This window comes from Lygodium microphyllum, chromosome 18 (genome assembly GCF_053477565.2).
Source record: "Lygodium microphyllum isolate KBCC chromosome 18, Lygodium_microphyllum_v1.1.10, whole genome shotgun sequence".
NCBI classification, from domain to species: domain Eukaryota; kingdom Viridiplantae; phylum Streptophyta; class Polypodiopsida; order Schizaeales; family Lygodiaceae; genus Lygodium; species Lygodium microphyllum.
In genome coordinates, this window is record NC_141152.1 from 81,823,921 (window position 1) to 81,848,329 (window position 24,409).

Here is a 24,409-nt window from a genome sequence, read left to right on the forward strand (position 1 = left end):
AGGAGCAGGAACTATGTTGCGCACATTGAGGATTCATCAATGCATGCCAACAATTGGCATTCCCTTCGATGACATCAAGCTAAGCAGTCATTGGTTGAGGTTTCTTCGGATAGTATAGTTATTTTCCTTTAGATTTGAAATATTGTGCCAAAATGTACAGGGGCTCCACTAATATCAAGTTATAGCAATTTCAAGAAGAGCATGCAATGAAAAAGTGACAAGAATTTTGCTCGTGTAAGGTGCAAGTATGATGACACATGACTACATTTGTGTCCTCCAAGGTCTACTCTATATACAATTTTGACATAACATACAAATGAATCTTGCACACAAAGGAATTTTTAAAGGAGGAAGAAAAATCCAAGCCATTGCTTATAGGATTGCATGGACGTTCTCAAAAGGGTATGGTGCATGATCCAAAGCAAACATCTCTCAGCAAGTTCATGGTCTCCACAAGGGTTGAAAATTCAACTAAGGGTGATCCATTGGCCTCGTCTCTAAATGACAGTGAAGATAATGAAAATTCATTGGTAATTTTAAACTTATTATGCTACGGTTTATGAAGTCACATAATTGAGGTGAAAGAAGAGTATCAATGTGAAATCTTTATTAGATGATCAATGTAGTGGCAAACTTTTGTTTTCAGAGCCTTTTACTTAGGCAAATCTAGATTATGGAAATACATGCTTCCAAATATATGGTTGCTTTCATCACATTGATTGTCCACATATTTCAAATAATGGTTGACCATTCATAAACTTCTCTTATGCTCATTGCAAAGATATATCCAAGCTTTCGAACTTTAGGATGAGAGTATATAGGGAAATGCTAGCACAAGATAGGAGAGGGAATAGGAGTATTGAATCTGATAGAAGATTAGACTATCATACTAGACAAAAGCTAAGATAAACAACACTTGTTGCCACAAAGCATGTAAGAGAACTTACTTTCAAATTATGCAAGCATAAGCTTCATCTTGTAACTCTTTTAGTGAAAATAAGGAGCTTGCATGAAGCTAATATGGAATCTCTTATTTGTACGAGATTATATTCTTTCAAAAGCTACAACACACCTTGGTCGACTAACTCTCAATTGATCATCTCAACAGTCCGAACTCTAACCATACATCCTTTTCTCTAACCCTAGAAAGCAAGGATGCGAATCTAGCTTCAAAATGTAGTGAACTCACCAACTAACCTTCTCACATTGTAGTCCAATAGCTTAAAGGCTCAAAGATGCCTGTGAAACATAAATCTCCTCCTCTAGGACACTGTTCAGAAAGGCAAACTTGACATCCATTTGAAAGACAAGCCAACAATGATGGGCTGCAAGAGCCGAGATACAAGAGCCTCTTCACATGTGATCTACCGCGACGACAGGATTAGCTTCAAGATTTAAATTCCAAAGAGGGTTCCTTCACCATTGGTAACAACTCTTCCATACCAATTTGTGGAGAGGGGACTATTTCTCTTTTGTCAGGTAGATGGGCTTCATCCGCCAAAGTTCTTTATGTACCAGATTCAGGTTTTTGCGAAGAAACTACTAGGGTTTGCACTAAGGAAACACAAAGTGTTTGACCATAACAGAAACACGAGACACAGACACTGATGTGCAAAACTCAACCCTCTCTTTGTGCTCATTACTATGATGTTGGTTTAATCGGTATCTTCATGCACTTCTTAGAAAAAGTTCCTTCTAAAGATGAATCCCCTTGTTGATTTTATAGTGCCTTTCTCTAATGCACACCCTACCATGGTCTACTACTCTCTCTCCAAAGGATGTATTGCTTTCCAAGTGTTCGGTTCCAGCTCCCTTTCTAGGATGCATTTGCTCTATGAAGCTGAGATCAGAACTATTGCAAGGGCTTTGGGAAAAGTTGTTTATATTCCCCCGTTTTGGGAAAAGTTATATATATATCCCCACTACTAACAAATCGTAGAGAAGCCAGAATGCCTTTCCTTTTTAATGGAAGAGAAGAGTTAAACCTTCCAAGGTTTTGGAAATTGAGAATGTGAGATTATTTGCGAAGTCAAATGTGCCCCTTTTCCTGGTGACTGTTGTGTCTGCCCTGAATCTGGGCATTTTGCAAAGGATCGCTCGAAGAAAGGAATCAAGTAGGTTGGTGGGGCTGCTCCGATTGAGAGAAGAGGCAATGAAGCGAAGACCAGCAATTCTCGAACTAAAGCTACAGAGGAGGAAGGAGATAAGCAAAGGCCACCCAACCTCTTGCGATGAAGGATCAGAACAAAAATCGTGGTGAGAGCTCTGAGGATAGAGGTACAGTCTTTCTGTTCTGCAGGAACTTGGAAGAAAAGAAACTGTTCCGATGTTGATTCAATATAGCATACGATAGAATCTTCAGATGATCATCCGCATATAGGAGTTGAACAGTGATGAAACTACATGCATGGAAACTCTTTGAGGGCCAGCTGTGAACTATTGATCTAGCATCCTTCGATGAGGGCTACGCTTTATCTAGATTCTGAGATGATACTTGGAGAGCAACTAGAATTGATTTCTTGTATGCACGTATCAACTAGAACTGATTTCTTTTATGCTTCTACTGGTACATTAATGGATTTCCCTCGGATTTCAAGCCGACATTCTTACAAGAATTTTTGCTGCTATCAATTGCCCCTATTAATTAAGGCATCCCGCCCCTTGATACTTCTTTCTTAATCTCGTAATGCATGTAAGTCCTTAATTGTGTTGGTTTGGACCCAGCAACTGCGTATTTGATGATCCTATTTCCAGATGGGATGAAAAGATTGATGCAGTAGTCAAAGTGAGTAACAAATATGCTAGGGACCAAGCGGCCAAAAGAACAATGGATATGGTTCCGCACGCTGCTCAACATCAGGATGCTCTTATTGTAGTTCTAGGCGAATGCTCTTATTGTTCTTCTACATGACTCTCATGATGATGAGATTATGGTTAGAGAACTACAAGAAGTTGAACATTATTTGGAGAAGCATGAAAACTCTTAAGGCCTTGGAGTGCTCTCTAGTATACAATGGCTAAAGGATATGGGGATTCGCCTCCAATTACCAAATTACCTACTTCAAAGCGGTCAAAACGAAGAAAATACAGGAATCTATCACCCAGGTATTGGGTGATGACACCATGCACTATGATATCAGGGAAATCAATGTGACTTCCAACCAATAAATTCTTCACTCGTATTGTTGGTTCTCAATCAGATGTAGACGAGGACTATTTCGAGAAGGCATTTTACTTCTTAGTAAGTGTCTCGACTCCCTTGCTCTATTTCAAGATAGAAGGTTGCCATTTTGGGAAGACTTTTTACTGAAGAACTTAAATATGTCATTTTTGAGATGAGAAAAAAATGGCACAAAAGTAGATTGATTGCCTATTGCATTTCTACAATCGTAAATTGGGAAAACTTATCTTGTGAGAATGCTTAATGAGGTCAGAAAACAGGTAAACTCTCAGCTACGACTAATGTGGAGTAATTAAGCTAGTCACTCTCAACTACAACTAATGTGGAGTAATTAAGCTAGTCACTCTCAACTACAACTAATGTGGAGTAATTAAGCTAGTCCCCAAAACCCTGAGAAGGTTGGTGTGCAAGGATTGGAAACCTATTACTTTGCTCATATTTCCTGACAAAGTCATTGCTAAGGCATTAACTATGAGAATTAAGTTTATCATGCCAGATATTATTCAAAAATTTAATTTGGATCTGTGTATGGGAGAAAATTTTAGAAGGTAATCCTCAATATGGTCTTATGTATTGATTATGCTCTGCTTTTGGACAGAAAGTTTGTGATGATCAAACTCTGATTTCAATAAAGCTTATGATAGTGGTAGATGGGATTTTATCCTCTTGATATCAGCTACATCTGAATTTGGATCTGTTTTCTATGATATGGTGAATGCCTTATTCTCTAATGCTTCTAGTAATAATGGGTATCTTTAGGAGCCTTTTGACCTTAATCTGGTAGGCAGGGTTGTCTTCTTGCTCCTCCAGTTTTTGTGTTGGTGTCGATCACCCTGCTTCAAATTATTGATTTATTACTCTCCAAGCAAGTGATCAAAGGGTTTCCATGTCATGATGGCTATGTATTGAGCTCTCAAACGTTTGCAGATAACAATGCTAACCTCATCCAAGAATATTAACCGATTGGTTCAAGTCTTTAAAGAATTAAGCTATGTTTCTAGATCCAAAGTTACTTTTGGAAACTTACAATAAAAATCTACAATGCTGGATTGGTTTAATCCAAAAGATGTCGTCCCTGGAAAAATCATTAGATATCCAGGTTGTCCTTTAGGTCTTGGAATTATTATGAAACAAAGATTCAGTGGCTGATAAGCTGAAAATTGTTAAACACATACTGCAATCGATGATTGTTTTTGTGGCATCTTCCCCTTTTCTCAGTCAGCATGGGATGAGATTGAGAAAACCTTGTGTAACTTCATTTGGAGTTCAGATGGCAACAAAACTTGGCATGCAATTAGTTAGCACCAATCAAAAACCTCAAAAGTTGCTAGTATTGGGTTACCAGATCTGTATCAAAGAGCTAATGAGTTTAATTGTAAATGGCTAAAGATCATCGAATGTGCATTGGGTAGACAGATTGATTGATATTCAAACTGTACGATTCTAATATAACAAATGCAATGGTTAACACTTGGGAATGTGTCATCTCCGACACCAACTGGCTCAGAGATTCTATTAAAGGTGATGCTGCTTTAAACATGTCCATATGGCCCAATGCTATGGCATACAAAGATCGTGTCTCTATTGTGAAACTCAAGCCAAAAATTCACTTAGAATGCATCATAAAGGACTGGTTAAACGGATTGATATGTGGGAGTTCTAAGATGGATTGGAAGCCTTTGGATGAGATAGCTAATGCATTTGCACTGCATCTAGAGGAAAATTTGGTGTTCCCGTTTCGAAAGCAATTATTAAGCTTCAAGGAGATGATAATAGATAGCTTTCACTTTAGTACCTTTCAAACAGTGGGTAGCAACTCCTAGCCACAAATTTGATTTTGTCCTCTGGAAGGTGGTTCTGAATAGCTCATTTAAGTAAGACTTTAAGCCCTAGCAAATTATCATCAGAGCTTTGGTAATTCTGACTGTTTGGGAGGCCAGACTTTCGAGGCTTCAGATTAGTTCCTTGGATTAGAGTCAATCCTACGGACAATTTTGTTAAATTGGCAGTGTTCTGGACACACTTGGTGGTGTTTGGAGCTTTGATAAAGCTGCTGTGAAGAAACTTCAAAGCTCTTTAGTGAGCTAAGCATTCCCGACATGTCAGGGTTATACAAATTACCACTAATATATTTTGCATTACCCAGGAAAAAAAAGGATAAGCCAATGCCAAAAAACATCGTGCATTTTGACTGATTTACTCAAATGTTCCAGGGTCAGCACTACATAAGCTCTTATGCTTTCGCTCTCTGCTATCCCCACCGTTTTTATCATGATGCATGTACTTATGGCTTAATGTTACATCATCAAATATTCCGTGAATGTCAAACATAGCTCGAACTGAAAGGAAATATTCATTCAATTTTGTGTCAATTTCTAGATTAAAATGGCAACAGATCAGGAACTGTAACCGTGGCTATATGTACAGAATAGTAACTCAGTGACCAACCAAAAGCGCGCAGATCAAGTGGAAAATATTGAAGTCTTGGCCACATTTAGATGAGAAGATTGCTTTTATGAGGCTTCCAATCCAGAATCAACCTAGTTGTATCAAAGCAACTAAAATAAGAAGCTGCTATTTGTAACAAAATGCATCTGACTGAACAGCAGATAATAGTCCTCAAGTCTTTGCAATATATCAACACAACAAAAAAAGCTCTTAAGGTCTACTTAGTATTAAATGATCATGAGAATTGATCGTGTTACATGAGAAGTTGATGATCAACGAAAGACCATGCAGTATTCAGTTGGATCCTTCTCAAGGGAAAATAAGGGTGTTAAAGGGGCTGGGAGATGTACATCCGTGACCATTTGGGTCAACCAATATTTTCCCAAAACTGTGGACCATTAGGCTACACCAGCATTTACAAGCATGGTGACTAAGGGCACCTATCATACATGAGTAAACAGTTTCCATATTCTTCATCAGAAATGAGGCATCTAGCTTGAGACAACTAGCTGTCATGATCAATTGACAAATCCCAAAGGAAGCAGCTTTCATACCCTTCTTCAGAAACTTGCCCAGCTTTCATACCCTTCTGCCCAGGTCACAACTACTGTTTTCAAGCCTTTCTTTTAAGAATCAAATGCTCTCAATTTCATTCCAGATGCATTGCCACCAATCTTCTGATAGAGAGAGCACAAGAATGCTAAGGTGTTTTATCTGTAGTCTTTTTGTGTCAAAAATTCCTCAAAGTCTGTCCCATTAAGTGTTTTGTAAACTAAATCCCAGTTCTCAATTTGATCTGACAAGTCTCTTGTATGAATCTTCACTTGCTGGCTCTCCAGTTTGATTTGAGGAACACCCAAAAATTGCTGCACCTCGTACAATCTCTGGATACAAAAAAAGCTAATAAGTGTGGCAGTTGTTTACACTTAAAGCATGGCAGGGATAAAGAGATTTTCCCAAAGTTCTGCATGTTTTTTTCAAACATGTATTGCAAAGACGCAATAAGTGTGGCAGTAGGTTGATGTTTAAAAGATAGCAGGCATAAAGAGAGGTTGCTGAAGATCTCACCTCCTTATTTTTAACTAGGTCTTCATAATACACAATGGTATGTCGAGTGCTGTTAAACAGAAGCAAAGCATCTTGAGTTACTTCCATAATACGTCGCAAGTTCGTAGGCAGATATCTGTGGTTGATGATCGGTTTGAACGAAGCCAAAGTGTTGGCCTGTAGCAGAAAATGATATGACTAACTAGTTAAACTGCCAAACTGTGTCTGGACATATTAAAATAAGAGGTTGCCAACAATACCTCTTGTTCGGAATGCACATGTGATTTATGAGTTCCATTGAGCTGCTTGGTCTCTCGATCATATGCATTTGCGAGAATTGAAACAAGCCTCCTTAGAATGTTCCGCCTTAACAAAAAGATTACAGACACGCCCTTTTGCTTGAAATATGAAACAATCTCCCTGTTGTATTCCATCACACCCTAAGACCACACCCAACCATTCAACCAAAATTTTGCCTTTTCAAGTCTACTATGTCGGTGAATATGTAGTAAGATTAAATTATGCCCCAGTTTACACTGTTTTTTAATAATATTAGAATTACTTCCTGAAACCCTTAACTTTGATGGAGCAAGCAAGAATATCTGAAAATTTTTGAAGAACAAGAAAGCAGCTGATTCTGGCAATAATAAGACGGCATAGTTAAGTGAAAGCAGGAATAGCAATGCACTCTGTATGAATAGTCCAGAACAGTCTGTGCATGCATGCATACATGGACATCTGCAAACACCTCACTTGATCCATACATGGAAATTTACCTCATGAGGCTCTAAGGGTTTTACTGAGCCACTAGAATTAGACTTTGCACTAATCCTAAATTATTGTGCTTTAATCCCTAATTATACCTCCTTAAACAGCTACAAAAGGCTACTAATGCTGATTACCAAAAATAAATGGCTTTATTTTTTTAATGCACTAAAACTCCTCTATAAATAGAGTCAATAGTGGGCATTTCTTCATCCCATTCTGATCATTCATCATTCTTCCGTTCTCTATGTTTTTGACTTCATTCACTATCAATGCATGTTACAGGGTTTCCTTACGCTTTCTTTACATGGTATGACATATCAGAGCATAGGTGCCCCAAGAGCTAAAGATCCTTCATCTCTACGAGGAACACACATGGGAGTGAAATCCCATAACTCTCAATCACTTTGAGACCACTCTCACTTCAATTCATTCCTCCAAGTGGGCCATCCTACACCTTTCTCTTGGAGTTCAAGTTGACAACTGATTCAAAGAAATTTATCAGTATCTTTGACCTTTTTGAGGCTTTTGCCATTTCTAGGTTTGAAATGCATCCCAAGGAGAATCGAGGTTGCTAATTAGTGCCTGCACCCATCCCAAGGTGACATTTCATCATATTTTCAGGCTGTTAGTTTAATTTCTTCAATTTCTTAAAATTTCTTTGGAGAAATTTGGGGTTTTCGCTTGGCACACATTTGAAGACAGGAAACAGGTGCTGCAATAGCATTATCTTGCTGTTCATGTCAGATTAGGCAGATATATTTGTACAATTTGGAAAATTGCAATAAAATTTAGGAATTTTCAGCATTAAGTTGCTGAACTTAATATTTGGCATGCATTTCAAGGCACATGTAGTGGTACAGCACTAAATTGCTGTAAACTGCATATTGGGCACACTTTTTGAGGAGTTTGACAGTTTTGTACTTGCATTGGTATCCTATGTTGGAATTTTGGTTCTCGAAAGAGTACATTTCACACTTCAAGCTTGGAAGTGTCTGCCTACTGAATTTGTGCACTAATTTGCAGCAAAGTCAAATCAAGACACCAAGGATCACAGCAACACTTCGGGAGTCCTCAATCAAAAGGATAAGTTAGATGGCACCAACTATCCCCTATGGAGTTTTATGGTGCACAATCTACTTCTCGCGAAGGATCTTTGGGACTGTCATGGGTGATTTGCAAAGACTGAGAGAGCTTGCACCTCAAACACCTCAGTGTGGTGCTAGAGGACAGCAGACAACTGCTCTGCAATCATTCAAGAGAGCTATTATATCTCATATTTGGTCATGCAGGACCACTAAAGCAAGTTGGAATATCTTGCAAAGCATGTTTGCGACTGGGAATGAAGCCAAAATCTCTTATTTGCAACGAGAACTAGCTAATGATATGGATGAGGGTGATAACATGACTGATTACCTCATAAACTTCTAGGAATTACATGAGCAGCTGTTGAATATTGATGAGATTATTTTGGGTGCAAAAATGGTGAATATCACTCTCAATTCACTTCCAAAGTCTTATCTTGGATTCCACACCTCGTGGAATTTGTCTTTTTTTTTTTTTTTTGGGGGGGGGGGGGGAACAGCCCCTTACATTTCTGGAGTTGGACGGCCTCTTATTACAGGAGGTACAGACTTAGAAAAATATTGCTATGCATTCAAGTGATGTAGCCATGCTCTCTAAGTATAAAGGAAAGGGTAAAGTACATCAATATGTAAAAAATCAGCCCAAAGCTGATATGGGATAGCCATCTAGCAAGGCTACCAATCCTTTGCATTGCTGGGAAGGTGGCCAATGATTGCCAAGTAGTGTAGGGGTGAATGAGCCCTAATACTACTTGGCAATCATTGGATACAAGTGCAAGAAGGCCAAGAAGAAGAGAAGCATCAATGTTACCTCTTCAAGTTAAAGCCATGGCTGCCATGAGTGAACTACTATAGGTATTCGTCACGAGCTAAGAAGAATGCCGAGGAAGCTCTCAAGTGCAATGGCTCTAATACTAGTTGAAGGGAAAAGCCCTAAGTAGAAGCACGTGAGTGGAAGTAAGAGCTATGGTGGAAGGAGCAAGAGAGCGAAAGCAAGAGACGTAGGATGTGGGAACTCCAATAGTCAGGATGTGTGTTCGGCCTTCCCTTATTCAAATGTCACTAAAAGAATAAAGAATAAAGTGGCACTAATGGGTGCCCGCCACCTGCAGTGTACAGGTGTGCGGGTACTACTAGTCTAATGAATACACTAGCAGTTAGGCACAAGCACCTTTACCCCCAACATTGCCCTTTGGTGATTGATCATCTTTGTACTTCATGACATTGGCACTACAGGGGGGTGTAAGAATTTCGCAATTTTGGGCAATGCCCAATGTATTTTGTGTGGTATAGACACTTATTCAAGAATCAATGACAAATGTAATGTGTGTACCTACTATCTTTAGACATTAAAGTAGTGACACTAGGAACTAGAGTAAGTTCGCCTAACTCTAGTTAGTGGTGAAAGGTTAATTAGGTCAACCTATGACCTAAACTAGTGTTGTACTTTCACTCTATCTTTCAATTCAACAAGTACACTCAACTCACTTGCTGCAACTCGCCATTGTCACAATCTCGTTTCTCTCTCCTCCATTGCTGGTCAAATTTTCTCACAAAATCTAAACATTTCATGGACCCAATAAAGTTTCAACTTGTTGAAGACGCACCAAGCTATCCTCTTGACTACATCTCCTCCAACCAACACTTGGCATGAATGTGCTTTGTGACCTCTCAAGAGAGTGGCTAACTATTTGCCTCCATAGGAACTTGAGCATGATTTGAAATTATGGATTGTCTATTCTTTGATCTATGAATAATGATCTTGAGAATTTGGCATCGGTACCCATGTTGCAGTTGCCTGGCTATGTTCTTCCTTGTACATTGTGGAACATATGTGTTGTTGAACAAGATCCAAACCAATCCCATTTGTTGATGGGGTCTTCAACACCTATTAAATGCTAGCCAACTCTCAAGATGAGCATTGAGAGACAATCTTTGCATGCTACATAACACATGGCATTTTCAACAAAAGGCCTAAATTTGCATGTCAAGCCCTTGATAAACCCATACTAATGGGAATGCACAACAATAGAGTGATGTTCATGAAGGCGATTAGCCAACACCTTCAAGAATATCTTGTACGTAGTACCCATCAAGAAAATCAATCGCCAAGAGCATCGAAGGGGAAGGGACTTGGGGGTCGACTTGACAACCCCTTCTTTCCAAGATGAACGCATGATTCCAATAGCCCAAGCCTCCTAATACATAGCTGTCAAAGGCTTCACCACTTGAGTAGCATAAGTCTCGTAAAATTCATTCATGAGACTGCCCCAACGGGCTTTTATCCCTGGGCAAGTGCAATAAGACATTCACAACCTCATCCTCACGAATCTCAACCTCCAAAATAGTGCAAATGTCAAGAGAAAACTAATCCCTAATCCACGTATAAAATATTGAACAAGCATGGGCAATTTGATCAAAAGGTGTCTTCCTCGAATCAATATGCTCTATTTGATCACTTTCCTCTGCTATTTGACATGCTTAGAGTGTGAGCCCCTTTGCACAATTTTTGGGCAACCTTCCTTACACTATAATTCCTCAATGGTTACATGGGACAACTACTTAGCAAGGTTTTGCTTGACCTTCCATGTGCGGGCAATGCCTCCTTTGAACAGCTGATTCAAAATGTGGAGAGGGTTGCTAGGCAATATGGGATTCGCAATGCTTTGCTTTGTAGATAGTCCATGCATGTTACGGAGGAATTGTTGGCCTTGGTCCATTTCTTGTTTGCTTGAGTCTTCGGATGATGGTTTCCTGGCTCCATTGTTTGGATACTTGGTTGAGCTTGTTAAGCACTTTCAGCTATGCTCTTATGACCAAGTAAAGCTGAATGCCTTGACAAAGAGGCTGCAAGATAACTCTTATCAGTCCCACAAATTCTTTCGTGGTTTGCATGCATCCTTTGCTTGGGAGAATATGGTGACATTGCAGAATGTTGATGGTCAGATGGTTATTGACCCCTAGTCCATTGTCTATACGTATTAAGTGTAGACAATACTTTTTGAATCTTCAATACCCTCATCTCCGGAATCTCTGGTAAGAAAGCATCATCCTGCATAACAGCTCTCTCTCCCCCTTTGTGTCAAAGGCATGTTCACATGTGTTCACACTTTGAGAAAATAACCCTGACAGATGCAAATATATATTACTAACACAGCTTCTAAGATCATAAGAGAGCCACCAAACATATCAATGGTCAGATGTCGAGTAGAAGCTAAGAACACCATCTCTAATAGAGATCCACCAAAGTTAGTACTCTACTCCCCAAGAAGTCTCTAGGCTGCCTCTCTATGGTCTGTGACTCCACCTCAAAAGGCCCTTAGAAAAATCTACGATCTATGAAGTTCCACAAAAAAAAATCTGGTATGTATCCCCCTTCTTGAATTGTCAGATCACTTGATGGACAATGTAGAGTGCATTATTGCTAATTTGTCAGCTCAAAAAGCTCATGTGCTTCTGTAATGTATGCACACAAGACAGTCTTTTTATAACAACCTTAAACAAGCTGTCTACTGAATTACATTGTTCCATTATTTTAACTCGGTCATGAGCATGGACAAACCTGATTCAGCATCCATTTAAAACCTACAGCCGCTGTGCATTCATCCTTAATGGCACTGCTCACATAATCCAAATTGTACACTTTGTTGAGTCTTCTTAGAATGACCGAGAAGTTATCATGTTTTTGTCTCCCGGCAAATACCTCTCCATGTGAGCTAATGTTTGGATGGTTATTGAGAAGTGTTTCAAACCAGCCACTTCCAGATCTTTGCATCGATAGAATAACAAAAAAATGCACAGGTGTACATGTACATTCCTTCCTGTCATTTCAAAAGCACAAAATTAGTGCATGTATGTCTCCTCATTGCTGATGGCAAAATAATGCAAGCACATAGCAATAGGTTTGCAAACTACATCTTTCTTGGTACTGACTACAGAATGTTAGTAAAGTGAGTGCAGATAGTAGAAATAGCAGTTAAACCACCTGTTGTATGTAAGAGGCTGAGGATAATGCTGCTCAAAATTTTCTGTTGATATCCTTAATGTCATGGAGCATTGAAAGCTGGCTACTGCTTTTAGCATGTGATTTCTTGGCTTGATAGGGTGTAAGAATAACAAGCTTCGTTGACCTGCATTTATGAAACACATAGAAATCCCACATAAACATATCATGACTAGCATGAGAAGTTTCCATGTGAAGTTTTCCTTCCTCAGTGATTTCCCCACAAGAAGATCCTGCATGAACAATGCAAGTATATGAGCACTTCACAAACTTGAAATGTGTGAAGCAAGAAGTCTAACTAATATGAAGTGAGATTAATGTAAACCACATATACAAAGGTGTACAAAGGTCTACGTTCTGATTTTTTAAACACCAATGTATGATAGCTCAGTAGCTTTCTGCTATTATTGAGCAGTCCTCTCGTCAAAAAGGAATCAATGTTTCATATACTTATTAATCCGAGCAGTGTAGAGTCACATTTACAGATTCACTACGTGGGCATACCTTACTGGGAGCCAAACACAAGTCCACCACTACCAACTGGTTTGATTTCAACAATGCCATCTGTAGCAAGGATCACCACATGTTAAGAACAGTTTCAGTATTAACACAATCAAATCCAAATTACGAAGAGCATCCTCCACCCTCTATTGCTTAGAATACTTGGCTTTAATGGAAAATTAATTCTGTTCCTTGACATGCTGCTTTGTTTGTTAAATAACAAAATACTCTGCATGCAAGCAAGAACAAGAGAATATTTGTGGGACTGTCTTACAGAACAATGATATTATTTATGTAAAACAATGTGATTAAACTAAGCATTCTAACAATGTGCATATAAAACATCAAGAGAGGTTACACTTTTGCTTATCTTATATCTGGAAAGAGTTGGAGCACTCAGCAACAGCTGTCTTTCTGCTCTCCCATGTACAATGTGGCTTAACCTGTGTTTTTGATGATTGAAGCATCCCAGGTGAACTTCTGGTTTTTCCATCTGCCATCGCATTTAGTAAAGTTCGGGCTACTTAGGTTAATCCATAATTTGATTTTCATCTGCTGTTCACAAGGTTCCTGCCCTACTCATAGAAGCTGCTCTTCCTCACCTTGAGCTAAAAATGCATTACAAACTGATTAGCTCTTTAGAACAACCCCAAAACAATGCACAGTCCTAGAGAGTGTGTATCCCATAAGCAAAACCTTAATTTGGGAGGATCCTTCTACATCTAAAATAGACAGGCTGCCCACCATTCAGCCCATCCTTTTGTGTAGATTTCGCATCCTTGTCTTGCAAGTTTCGGCCAGTAGCCCTCTTCCACTAGTTGTCCAGCCCCCAACGACCAATGCTACATGGTCTATAGCTGTCGCCTAGCCTCCCAATATTGTTGGTGAGTAGGTGCCATCATCTTCAAGTAGTTAAATTGCTGTATATTCCAGCCCCCAACGACCAATGCTACATGGTCTATAGTTGTCCAGCCCCCAACGACCAATGCTACATGGTCTATAGCTGTCGCCTAGCCTCCCAATATTGTTGGTGAGTAGGTGCCATCATCTTCAAGTAGTTAAATTGCTGTATATTCCAGCCCCAGAGACTGCTGCATTCTGGTTTCCAACCTGTTGCCCTTCCATTTCCAGCATTGGCTTGATTTGCATTTGCATTTACAACAAGACGTTTTTGTGTTTTCAACACTTTTCTTCATCAGCCTCTACTCTAACCAATGGTTAATGCATTCAAGATCCATCTCCGTTGGATGACACACATCAACACTTCCCTTATCCTACTCCCACGAGAGCCACCAGCTGTTGGACAGCTCTACTCTAACCAATGGTTAATTCACTCAAGATCCATCTCCGTTGGATAACACACATCAACACCTCCCTTATCCTACTTCCACGGAAGCCACCAGCTGTTGAACAGCTCTGCCCTTGAGTATTCTATGCATTCTCTCATTCATTCATTTCAGAGTTCTCTTTCTTCAGCGTTTGTGTTTGCGTTTTTGCATTTATGTTTCAACTGTGTTCATACATTCTGTGTTTTCTCTATGCAAAACCTAGCATATCTTCACATGGTATCAAAGCCGGTGCTCTTTTAAAGAGTATCTTGTGGCTATCATGGAGAGCTTGGTTTTGTGCAAGATACACAAACGACACATGCCTAATTCCCAACGGCTCAAACAACTCCATCTTCAAATCCTCCAATGCTTTCTCTAGCTACTCCTTCAATGGAGGCCATGAGAAGGCATTATGGTCTTGATTTGGAGGACAACACTCCTACTAACCTTTCTTGTAGGGATCACTCACCGAGGCCCAACTCTTCTTCGCCTCATACTCCACAAGATGCATCTTAGTTGGAGCACTCTGCTAACGAGACTAATCACCTCTCAGTTGAGGAAAGATTATCCATTGAAGGGACAGCCAAAAGTTGAAACTCTTCACAATCAAACCTACTAGCAAGTTCATACAATCCATTTTTATGTGAGTTTGATTTTATCTATACTTCTTCTTTTGTTATATGAGAACCAATTGCAAGTCACCATGGAGACCTAGATTGGCACCTATATGGTTTTAAAGAAAACTCTATATTCAAAGATGTTCCACAAGGTAATTCTTCATCCTCTTTCATTTGAGTAAGAGTTTGGTGCTTCCCACTCACCTTTACTTTTCTCGCCCTTCCCTCCCACATTCACTTCACATTTAGGCTCCTCTTATTTCAATCTAGATCCTTACTTTAGACCTACAATAGATTATCCAATCTTAGTGCACCTTGTCTTTGATGCACATCAGTAACTTTTTCAATCATCACTAGACACTCAAAAGCATACCACTCTACACATTGGTACATCATTAGCGGAAATGCCACCCTTTAAACTATGCCTTACACACACAAGTGCGTTACTCTTTGTTCTCTAGTCTTGTTGTGTGGGGAATCCCCCTCCGTACACCATACCACTCTCCTCGGTTGCTCAAATACATGAATCCCCATTTTGTGCTGATGAGTCACCTCCTTTGAAGGAGACAAGGAGTGGGAAGAAATCACCTTCACATTTAGACCCAATTTCACCTTTCTTGATTGATCCTAAGCATGAACCAGATTCTAATGCCATTGGTCAATCTCTTTCTTTAAAGGAAAAAGGGAACGGTACACTCACACCCTCACAATGACAATTCTGACACTTCTTGTCTAAAAAGAATAGATTTTGTACATTTTGCCTACAACCAGATCAATAGATGACAATTTTCGTTCAAAGGTCAAGGGTCTTAGACCCACATCCAGAATTATCTCTAAGCCAAGAGCATAAAAACCCAATATATTCTTCAAGCCTGTAAGGTCAATGACGAAGATATCTGAAGCATAAGACCAAAGTGCCAAAGCATCCAATGTAGCTCAAAACAAAGCCTCAAATGTCACCATAGACATGTCCAAGCCCATACATCAATGCCAAGTATGCACATAAATATATGTCATACCCGAGAAATATATAAGCCTTCAATGCATAAGGCTTTCAAGTTAAATACTTGTTGCCCACTATGTATGTAAAAAAGAACTCAGCTTCAAACTGATCAAAGAAAGTTCAAACCTATCCAAAAAACATCTCAAGATGTATTTGTGAGAGTGTGCAACAGAAGAAGAAACTCGAACACAGAGGAAGAGAGACAATCTACAAGAGAAAAAGAAAAGAAACCTGCATTGAACAAGGAACAAATGCTAAATACAGAAGGAGGACTGATCAATCTTTGCACGCAACTCACAACATCAATGAGGGCACCAGATCAGACTGATGATGATGGCAACACTGAAGACGAAGGAAGATGACAGAGTCAGAGTGTGCACTTGCCAAGGAAGGAGGAAAGAAGATAATCTAACTGACTGCCAAGTGGAAAATGGCTATAAATAGCCAAAAATCCCAAAAACTGGTCTACCTGAAATTTGGGGCCAAAAATATGTTCGACCAGCATTTAAAGTTGGTAAAAATGCCAAAAATGCTCCAAAAATCCTGAAAAGAGTAGACAATGCCTGACATGTGAGGAGGTTGAAAAATGCAGAAGTTGCCCTAAGAAATGCACATAAAATCCCGTCTGGAGGAGAAAATACACTGAAATGCAATAAACTGAGTAATCTAAAATGAGCTACCTCCTCCGTCAAAACAAGTGATAGACAGGTCAGAGCTCCTAAAGTCCTCGTCTGACTCAGACTGAGGCTCACAAGTACGAGATGACTAGGCATGGCAAACATGACTGCTAACAATACCAAGCATCCCAGCATCAACATAGGTGTATAAGCATCAGTGAAACTCAAACAACAAAGTAATGGCTGTTCCTATGTGTGTTACAACAAACTATTATAAATAGTGAGACAATGGCTGATATCGAAAGCCTCAAATAATGCCCAAACTCATGCCCAAAAGTGTGAGTACAATGCCAAATTAATGCCCAAGGCCAGGATCAAGTACCACAAGCAAGAGAAGATATCCACTCGATAGATGGAGCAACAGCAAAGCAGGTGCAATTTACGTTGTTGTTGCAAATCCTACTATTGTGTTTGCTTATGGAAATGAGTGTGGGAAAGCACTTCAAGGTGCTCAAGGGCTTGGAAGAAACCCACACAAGCTAGAAGAAGCGAAAGATCAAAGCTCAACTCGAATGAAAGAAGCCATGGCTGCCATTGAAAAAGAGTTGAAGCTTTCAAGTCCAAGCTAAAATAAAATGAAGGGAAGAGCTTCTTGATCTTAGCTCTAATACCAATTGAAAGGAGTGAACCCTGAGTAGAAGCTCGCGAGCAAAAGCAAGAGCTATGGTGAAAGAAGCAAGAGAGCGAGAGCAAGAGACACAAGATATAGGAACTCCAACAGTCACAATGTGTGATTGGCCTTCCCTTATTCAAATGTCACTGAAAAAATAAAGAATGAAATGACAGTCATGGACGCTCGCCACCTACAATGTATAGGTGTGCGAATACTGTCACTTTAACTAATACGCAGATTGCAGGCATCATTACCCCAAACAAGTATCCTTAGCACCACATCCCACAAGATTATGTGCTGCCTTTTCTACCTTCTTAAATTGATAAAAGAGTTTCCATTGCCTCCACTAATCTATTCTTCATCATACCCCTTTCAAAGTTCACACTCTTCTGGATCCCAGTCAGAAGAAATCTCCACCCCTTCATTGCACATCTAAACGCAGCAGACATCCCTGCCAACAGCTTTTTGGCAAGCCCACAAGACTACTGATCTGGTCCCCATCTGAGCATGAATTCAGCTTTCACTTCAAAGTGATATGTTGGTCATAAAGAGAATCCAAACTACTGTTCAATTCCGAATGTGTTAAAATACTGTACAGAAAAGATGGTGTACAAACACTGAAGACATCCTTCTAGTATGAGCTCTCAGACTCCAGAGTCATAGAGCCCTCATAGTCCACTGATTTCAGACCAACAACAACAGTATCGTAATTAAAAACAATAAACAAGGCAGCCAGCATTTGATAGGCTATTAATGCAGGTCGGCCAGCAATGATTATGGCTCCTGCTTAGAAAATAAATGCACTCAGAAATGATTCCTGTACAGCCATGATATGCACACATCCCTCGCAGTGTAAGCTCTCAGAGGCATAGAGCCCTCTCAGTCCACTGATTTCAGACTGACATCAAAAGTATCCCCACCTCAATGAGCAAAGCATGAAGATGCCAAAATCCATTGCTATTACAGAGCTCCTAGACTTGGCTCCAAAGGTTCCTTCATACACCCGTTTTCAAGAGCCAAGGTCTCCCTAAAGTGGCTCTATTAGATTGAAATGGCGTAATTATGTTCAATGTATAACTCAAGCAGAAGTGCACAGATGTACAAATTTGATCGTATTACAATTTAAAGTTAAAAATGTAGGGGGACAAGAAGGGTACCTTTGGAAGAGGATTGGCAGGAGCATATTCATCAAGGAACGGAAGGGATGCTGTCATGGCACCAGATGTGAAGTTTCACAAAGAGCACATGTGGGCACGCGATTCTGTGAGTCGACACACAGCTAGAGAGAGGGAGGGAACATTGTGGAGAGAGACACAGAAACAGAGTGCGCTGTTTTGCAATTACCTTCCGCAATTGAGAAAGGGACATAAAACAAGGCCGAACACTCTATAATATGGCTGTATGATGTGACACTACAACAGGGGAGAAGGCAGGGCACTGTATAATGTGGGACTGCAGCAGGGGAGAGAGAAGGGGAAAATCACTGCTGTGATACGGCACTATCGAGAGAGAGAGAGAGGGGAGAAATCACTGTGATGCGGCACTACCAAGAGAGGGCAAAGATCGCTGTGATGCGGCACCACCAAAAGAGAAAGAGGGGAAAGTTTTAGATTTACGCAGCAGCGTCTTGGCTAATAGCAGCTCGAATTGCCACAAAAAAATACGCTGCTCGAATGCTGATAAAACCGTGGCAACGAGGAAAGAGAGGAAATAAAAAAACAGTTGGGGGAGGACAATCTGTCTCGCTTTACCGGCCGTGCAGATGTCCCGCAGATGTGAGAGAGAGAGAGAGAGAGAGAGAGAGAGTGTGTGTGTGTGTGTGTGTGTGTGTGTGCGTGCTGGGGGCGGTGAGATGTGTCCAAATCCCGTGATGTGAGAGAGAGAGAGAGAGGGGGGGGGGTGTTGTTTGTTCACCAAGAAGGGATGAACCGTGGTCCGTGATGGAGGCTCAAAGGCAAGAAGCGGCACGATGATCGACCCCCTGCTTTCTCTCTCTCACCGCAGGGCCCCGGGGTGTGTGGGTGTGTGAGTCTCCCTCTCTCTCTCTCTCTCTCTCTCTCTCTCTCTCTCAGATAGCCAAGAACTCTCGGTTGCAATGGGCGGCAGCTGCCATAGCCCAGAGCCAGCAGACATTTGTAACACGAAATTTTGATAACCTAACGAAGGTTTCACACCCCCTCCGCCCAGCTTTAGACGAGTGAAAATGCAGCCAATGCACGTTTGAGAAAGAAAATAATTGTTTCAGATTCGCCCTGATGAGACCACATTTGATGTAGCTATACGCATTTCCTCTGGGCCCACCACATTTTTGGGCGGCTTGCAGGCCTCGCTCACTTGGGCAGGGGCCAGGGGCCAAAACCTACATTTACCAATGAGGAGCTCTACTTGCAGAGTTAAACTTGCAACATCCGGATACGGTTCGCACGTGATGAACCGAGCTGCCGAAAAGGTTAATAGTGGTTAACCTTTACTAACGTGGGAATGGCATCTTAGAAAACTGTGGGAAGATATAGTGTTGAACCAAGGAAGGGTTGAATAGTGACACGTGGCAATGAATTTTGCCTTTGGTGCTCGAATCGCTCACTTTATCTTGCATTTATTTGGTGAAAAGGTTAACTACCATGTGTAGCGAACTCGATAACAATTCAACCCATTTTCACTCCCAATCTAACCTTTCCAAGCGCAATCCGTCATCTATGAGGGATATGAGTGAAACGTTGCATCTTTACCATCAACCCATCCAAATATACGTGAAGGAGAGGCAAACAATATGAACTTCACAGAGCAAACAGAGGATTACAAAGTTTTTGTGTCCATTGTCCAAGCGCGTAATGGACTTAAGGCCCAATTCACATAGAAATTTTTGTGACCTAAGGTTTTTGACAAGTAAATGTTACAAATAAGTGATCTAATCAAATCCCAAGGGTAAAAGATGTGATGACATATTCAAGCTAGTCTATATAAAGTAATGGTAGTAATTCTAACATGGATATTGAAGAAGCAAAAAATTTCATTCACTCCCCTAGCTTTCTCTTAATGTCAAAAAAATAGTTATATAAACTCTTTAAATAATCTTGTTGATTCTTTTCTATGATAATTAAATAAATATGGCAATGTTTAAAGCACTAGAACAGAAGATGCATTTAGGGGATGCGCTTGAAATTGAGACTAACAGGCCTTTTGATCCAAAAGGAGATGAATGGAAGGTTCAACACCTTTTTGATTGCACTATTGATGAACAAGTTTAGCATAATCCTCCTTTTGCTAAATCAAAATATGTTGACGCAGAGGTCAAATCGAAAGCAAGACCTAAACCTTTTGTTTATGAAGGTATGACACCTAAACCATCTACAATTGGAGAGCAACCAATAATACAAAATACATATATCAAATCCCATATGCTTGTACATATAATTGCAAAAATTTGTAGCAAAGGAGCTACCATAGCGCAACCAACTTCACAATCATGCATTTTTTCACAAAGCATGATTAACAATGAGTGGCCAATACTATGCATTGAAGATGCATTTTTCAAAAATTTTACAATAATTAAGATAAAACCTACATTCAATATCTAAGAATTAATGTTGTATCTTCAAATAGCTCAAAAAGCCTACATCATTATGGATGGAGTGTATCGTTTGTTGTGCGTGAAATGTGTTGTCTGATTGATTTTTGAGAGCAAAGGGGAGCAATCGCACCACTCCCCTTTTCTCACAAAATGCAAAGTGAGCGAGGCGTAGCCTAATGAGCTGCAAAATAACGCCAGCAGTGTGAAGGGCCAATTAGTATGAATAATGAGGAAAGGGATTGATGAGTATGATTGTAAAGATGTTAACATTATGGTTGAAGAAAAAATATGGAAGATGCCTAAGAAACTAATCGATGAGTATGATTGTAAAGATGTTAACATTATGGTTGAATAAAAAATATGGAAGATGCTTAAGAAATCGACACAAGGAATGATTGTAAAGTTGTTACATTATGGTTTAAGAAAAAATATGGAAGATGCCTAAGTAACTGACATGAGGAATTTCAAGCGGCAAACAAAAAGCCCTAATAAATATTTATTGTTACCACATGGTCACATCGCTCTACAAGCATGGTGAACTAGTCTACCAAATAATAACCTTACTCTACTAATCTACTAAACAATATACCTAATGTACTAACTATCCTACTAATCTACTATCCTATTGACTTTCTATCTTTAATATTAAGCCCTTCATACTATTTAATTTTACTCTTCCAATATATACTTTAACAAGAAAATTAATATAACAAATAGACCACATACTTGATACATGCTTGATTAGAAGCTTGAAATCTAACATCTCATGATCCCATTACCCACATGCAATCTTACTCAAATTGTATATACTCTAGGGCATGTGTAATCTTAAAATCAATTGCATTGATGTATCAAGCCTAATTTTGTAAGAAAAAAGAGGTTTATATATATGTATATAATTTTGTCCTAAATATAAGAGAAAAGAAAGAGAGTTTTGTAAATATTCCTTTTTCATAAACAAAAAATTCATTTCCTCCCCCACCCTCCCCTTACATGCAAAAGAGCAGAGCAGCGTCTATACACTCACCTACAACAATGGCAAGTAGAAAATCCGTAGAGAAGAGAAACTTTTGGTTGTAGATGTTTTTTATCACTACTAAGATTTGCTATGGTAATTTTTTTTCCTTCATTTAAATGTGCGTCGAAGAATGCTCGTTAATATGTATGCCAATATATACGAACAAGTATATGAGTGTGCTATTTAATTTATATTCTGATGCATACATTGAGGATAATACCAAAAACTTTCCCAATGGCATTGGAATCTAGCATCGAAATACCCTTCATTTCTTGAAGGGTGATAAAAGAGAATTTGTTATAGTAGCTCTTGGTCATCATATCACTCCTAAATAGGATTTATTACCATATCTTCAATCTTGATAGTGATATGTGTAAATACACTTAGGACAATTGAGTACTTTTTTCCCTCGCTAGGAGGAATTTTTCTCCTGACTCTGTGTGTGTGTGTGCGTGCGTGTGTGCGTGCGTGCGTGCATGCGTGCGTGCACGCGCGTGCGTGTGTGCGTGCGTGCGCACATACACCCATTCACTTTGTCTTCTAAATCTGTTATTTTGATACTTCTCAATACTCTGTGTTATGTGTTCTCAAGCTTCTTCTTCTCCAAGTTGTGTACGTACATCACTACAATCCTAAATCCAACATGACCACCACAAAGTCTTATCTATTTAATAGAGATTAAAATGTTAATGATTGTCCACAATATGTTTTTTAAATGTGTCTCCACAATAGAACCAAAATAGAGCTATGAGCAAGTGAAACATGATTTGTAAGCTTATAGTTGCAATGTGTGCCTATCTTTATGTGGAGAAGCAATGACTTGCAAGCTTAATGGTCACAAGTCTCTAGTGAGCCAGGTTCATTAGCATCATAATGCCTCTCACACACTCAGGGTTCCTCTCAAAGAGGGTCTATGAAGCCTATCATGAGATGGCAAGAAATACTACCATGTTAAACACCACGATCTACTTAGCAGACAATTAATTTCTATCTCTATAGTTGGAAACATTAAAATATACCCATATTCTGGTTCAACAACATTGTAAAAGAGAAGGCAAAAGAAGAAGAGAGAATAACATGTTCACCTACTCGTGCTTCAATACCTTATCTATAACATTAATGAAGACTTGGAGAAGAGGGTGCTTTTGAAAGAGTGCAAACACAATGATGCGCATCATTTTAGAAGTTTAAGAGAGAGGTTACATGTAAGTTGATTGACTTGTGCATGCTACCTTTAATAGTAAATCCTTGTTTGCACATCTAGAATCGTAAGCCTAAAAGAATATGCCACACAAGCTACACTTAGCTTTTAGAGGGTACCCCTTGAACTTGTCAAAGTCCAAAGATGCACTTCCACCACCATGACTTGCGCAACTGATTGATATGTGCATGTCATGGTTCCAGATCTCCAAACCCTAGTCCCATACTTCAATGATCTTACAATTAACCACCCATGCCAATCATGTTTAGCACAGCTTGTACATGCTCTTTATAAAAGCACATGTGTATTTGGAAGGATAATAGCCCCATCTTAATTAAAATAAGAGTGCAATAATCATAAACATTGTTGCAATGTGTCTATTGATTACAAGGATGATTGATACATTAATTAAATAAAATTTGGTACAAGCATGCCAACGTTTGAAAATAAAGATATTACTCCTATAGTGATACACTTAATTAGATTTTAAAGTTGAACTTTATTGTGGTTACACTATTAAACAAGTTTCTTTTGAGTCCAATCAACATGTCATGATTTGTATAAAGCTATTTATTTGACTTATTAGACTTTAAGCCAATATTATAAAGACATCCAACTTTAGTTGAAACTAATACAAATTCATAACTTACTGCTTCCATGCTCAATTGGGGTCATTATGAGATGAAATTTTGAGATTCTTGGATCCTCTTGTAAGTCTTTGAAATTTTTGTTCTTTAAAAATAAATTAAAGAGCTCACTTGTAAATTTACATCATCTTACATCTAATGCTCTCACATGAAGAGATCTTATTCTAGCCTACCTCCTAGTTCATTGAATTCTTATTCTAGCTTACCTCCTAGTATATTGAATTCTCTTAAATTTTCACTATTTTCCTACTTTTATGTACTTCCTTTCATATTTAAAGCCTTAGAGGCGTCACCTCTTGTGCACATGACATCATTATCACACACACACACACACTCTCTCTCTCTCTCTATATATATATATAGCAAGACAAATGATTATTTGATCACATAGCCAATGTGACAAGTGTAACTTCAAAACATCAACTACACCGCATGTTTAGTCCATGTGACAAGTGTAACTTCAAAACGTCAACTTCACCATGTGTTTACTTAGAATATGGTGTAGACACTAGAGTCAAGTACATAAAAATTCTCTTGAAACTAAGAATATCCATAAATTATAAAAGAAGTTGTTAAAAGAGGTTGAAGAAAAAGTGAGGATGAGATACAACAATGGAGCTATAACATCTTATAGTGCTTCCTTTTAGACCAAGCATATTGAAGTGGATCCGCATTCTCGAAGCAAAATGTTGTTCAACCCCAAG

General features: G+C 39.2%; 1 protein-coding gene and 1 long non-coding RNA gene across 3 annotated transcripts; one reads left to right on the plus strand and one right to left on the minus strand.

The window, feature by feature from the left end:
* Nucleotides 1-1,973: 1,973 nt before the first annotated feature.
* LOC148021081 (uncharacterized) lies at nucleotides 1,974-8,912 on the plus strand. The gene is made up of 4 exons (XR_015694665.1): nucleotides 1,974-2,277; nucleotides 7,766-7,882; nucleotides 7,983-8,042; nucleotides 8,468-8,912. It is a non-coding gene; the product is annotated as an uncharacterized LOC148021081 (long non-coding RNA).
* On the minus strand, nucleotides 5,833-19,435 carry LOC148021082 (uncharacterized). 2 transcript variants are annotated; one of them, XM_087698934.1, is made up of 7 exons: nucleotides 18,426-19,435; nucleotides 13,034-13,093; nucleotides 12,512-12,762; nucleotides 12,089-12,347; nucleotides 6,937-7,116; nucleotides 6,698-6,853; nucleotides 5,833-6,513 (listed from the first exon to the last, which is right to left on the minus strand). In XM_087698934.1, the coding sequence occupies exons 1-7, from the start codon at nucleotides 18,480-18,482 to the stop codon at nucleotides 6,340-6,342; spliced, it is 1,137 nt and encodes a 378-aa protein (XP_087555060.1). In that variant the 5' UTR covers nucleotides 18,483-19,435; the 3' UTR covers nucleotides 5,833-6,339. The 2 variants fall into 2 exon arrangements, with proteins under 2 accessions (XP_087555060.1, XP_087555061.1); XM_087698935.1 differs by lacking the exon at nucleotides 18,426-19,435 and adding an exon at nucleotides 18,189-18,326.
* Nucleotides 19,436-24,409: the final 4,974 nt, after the last annotated feature.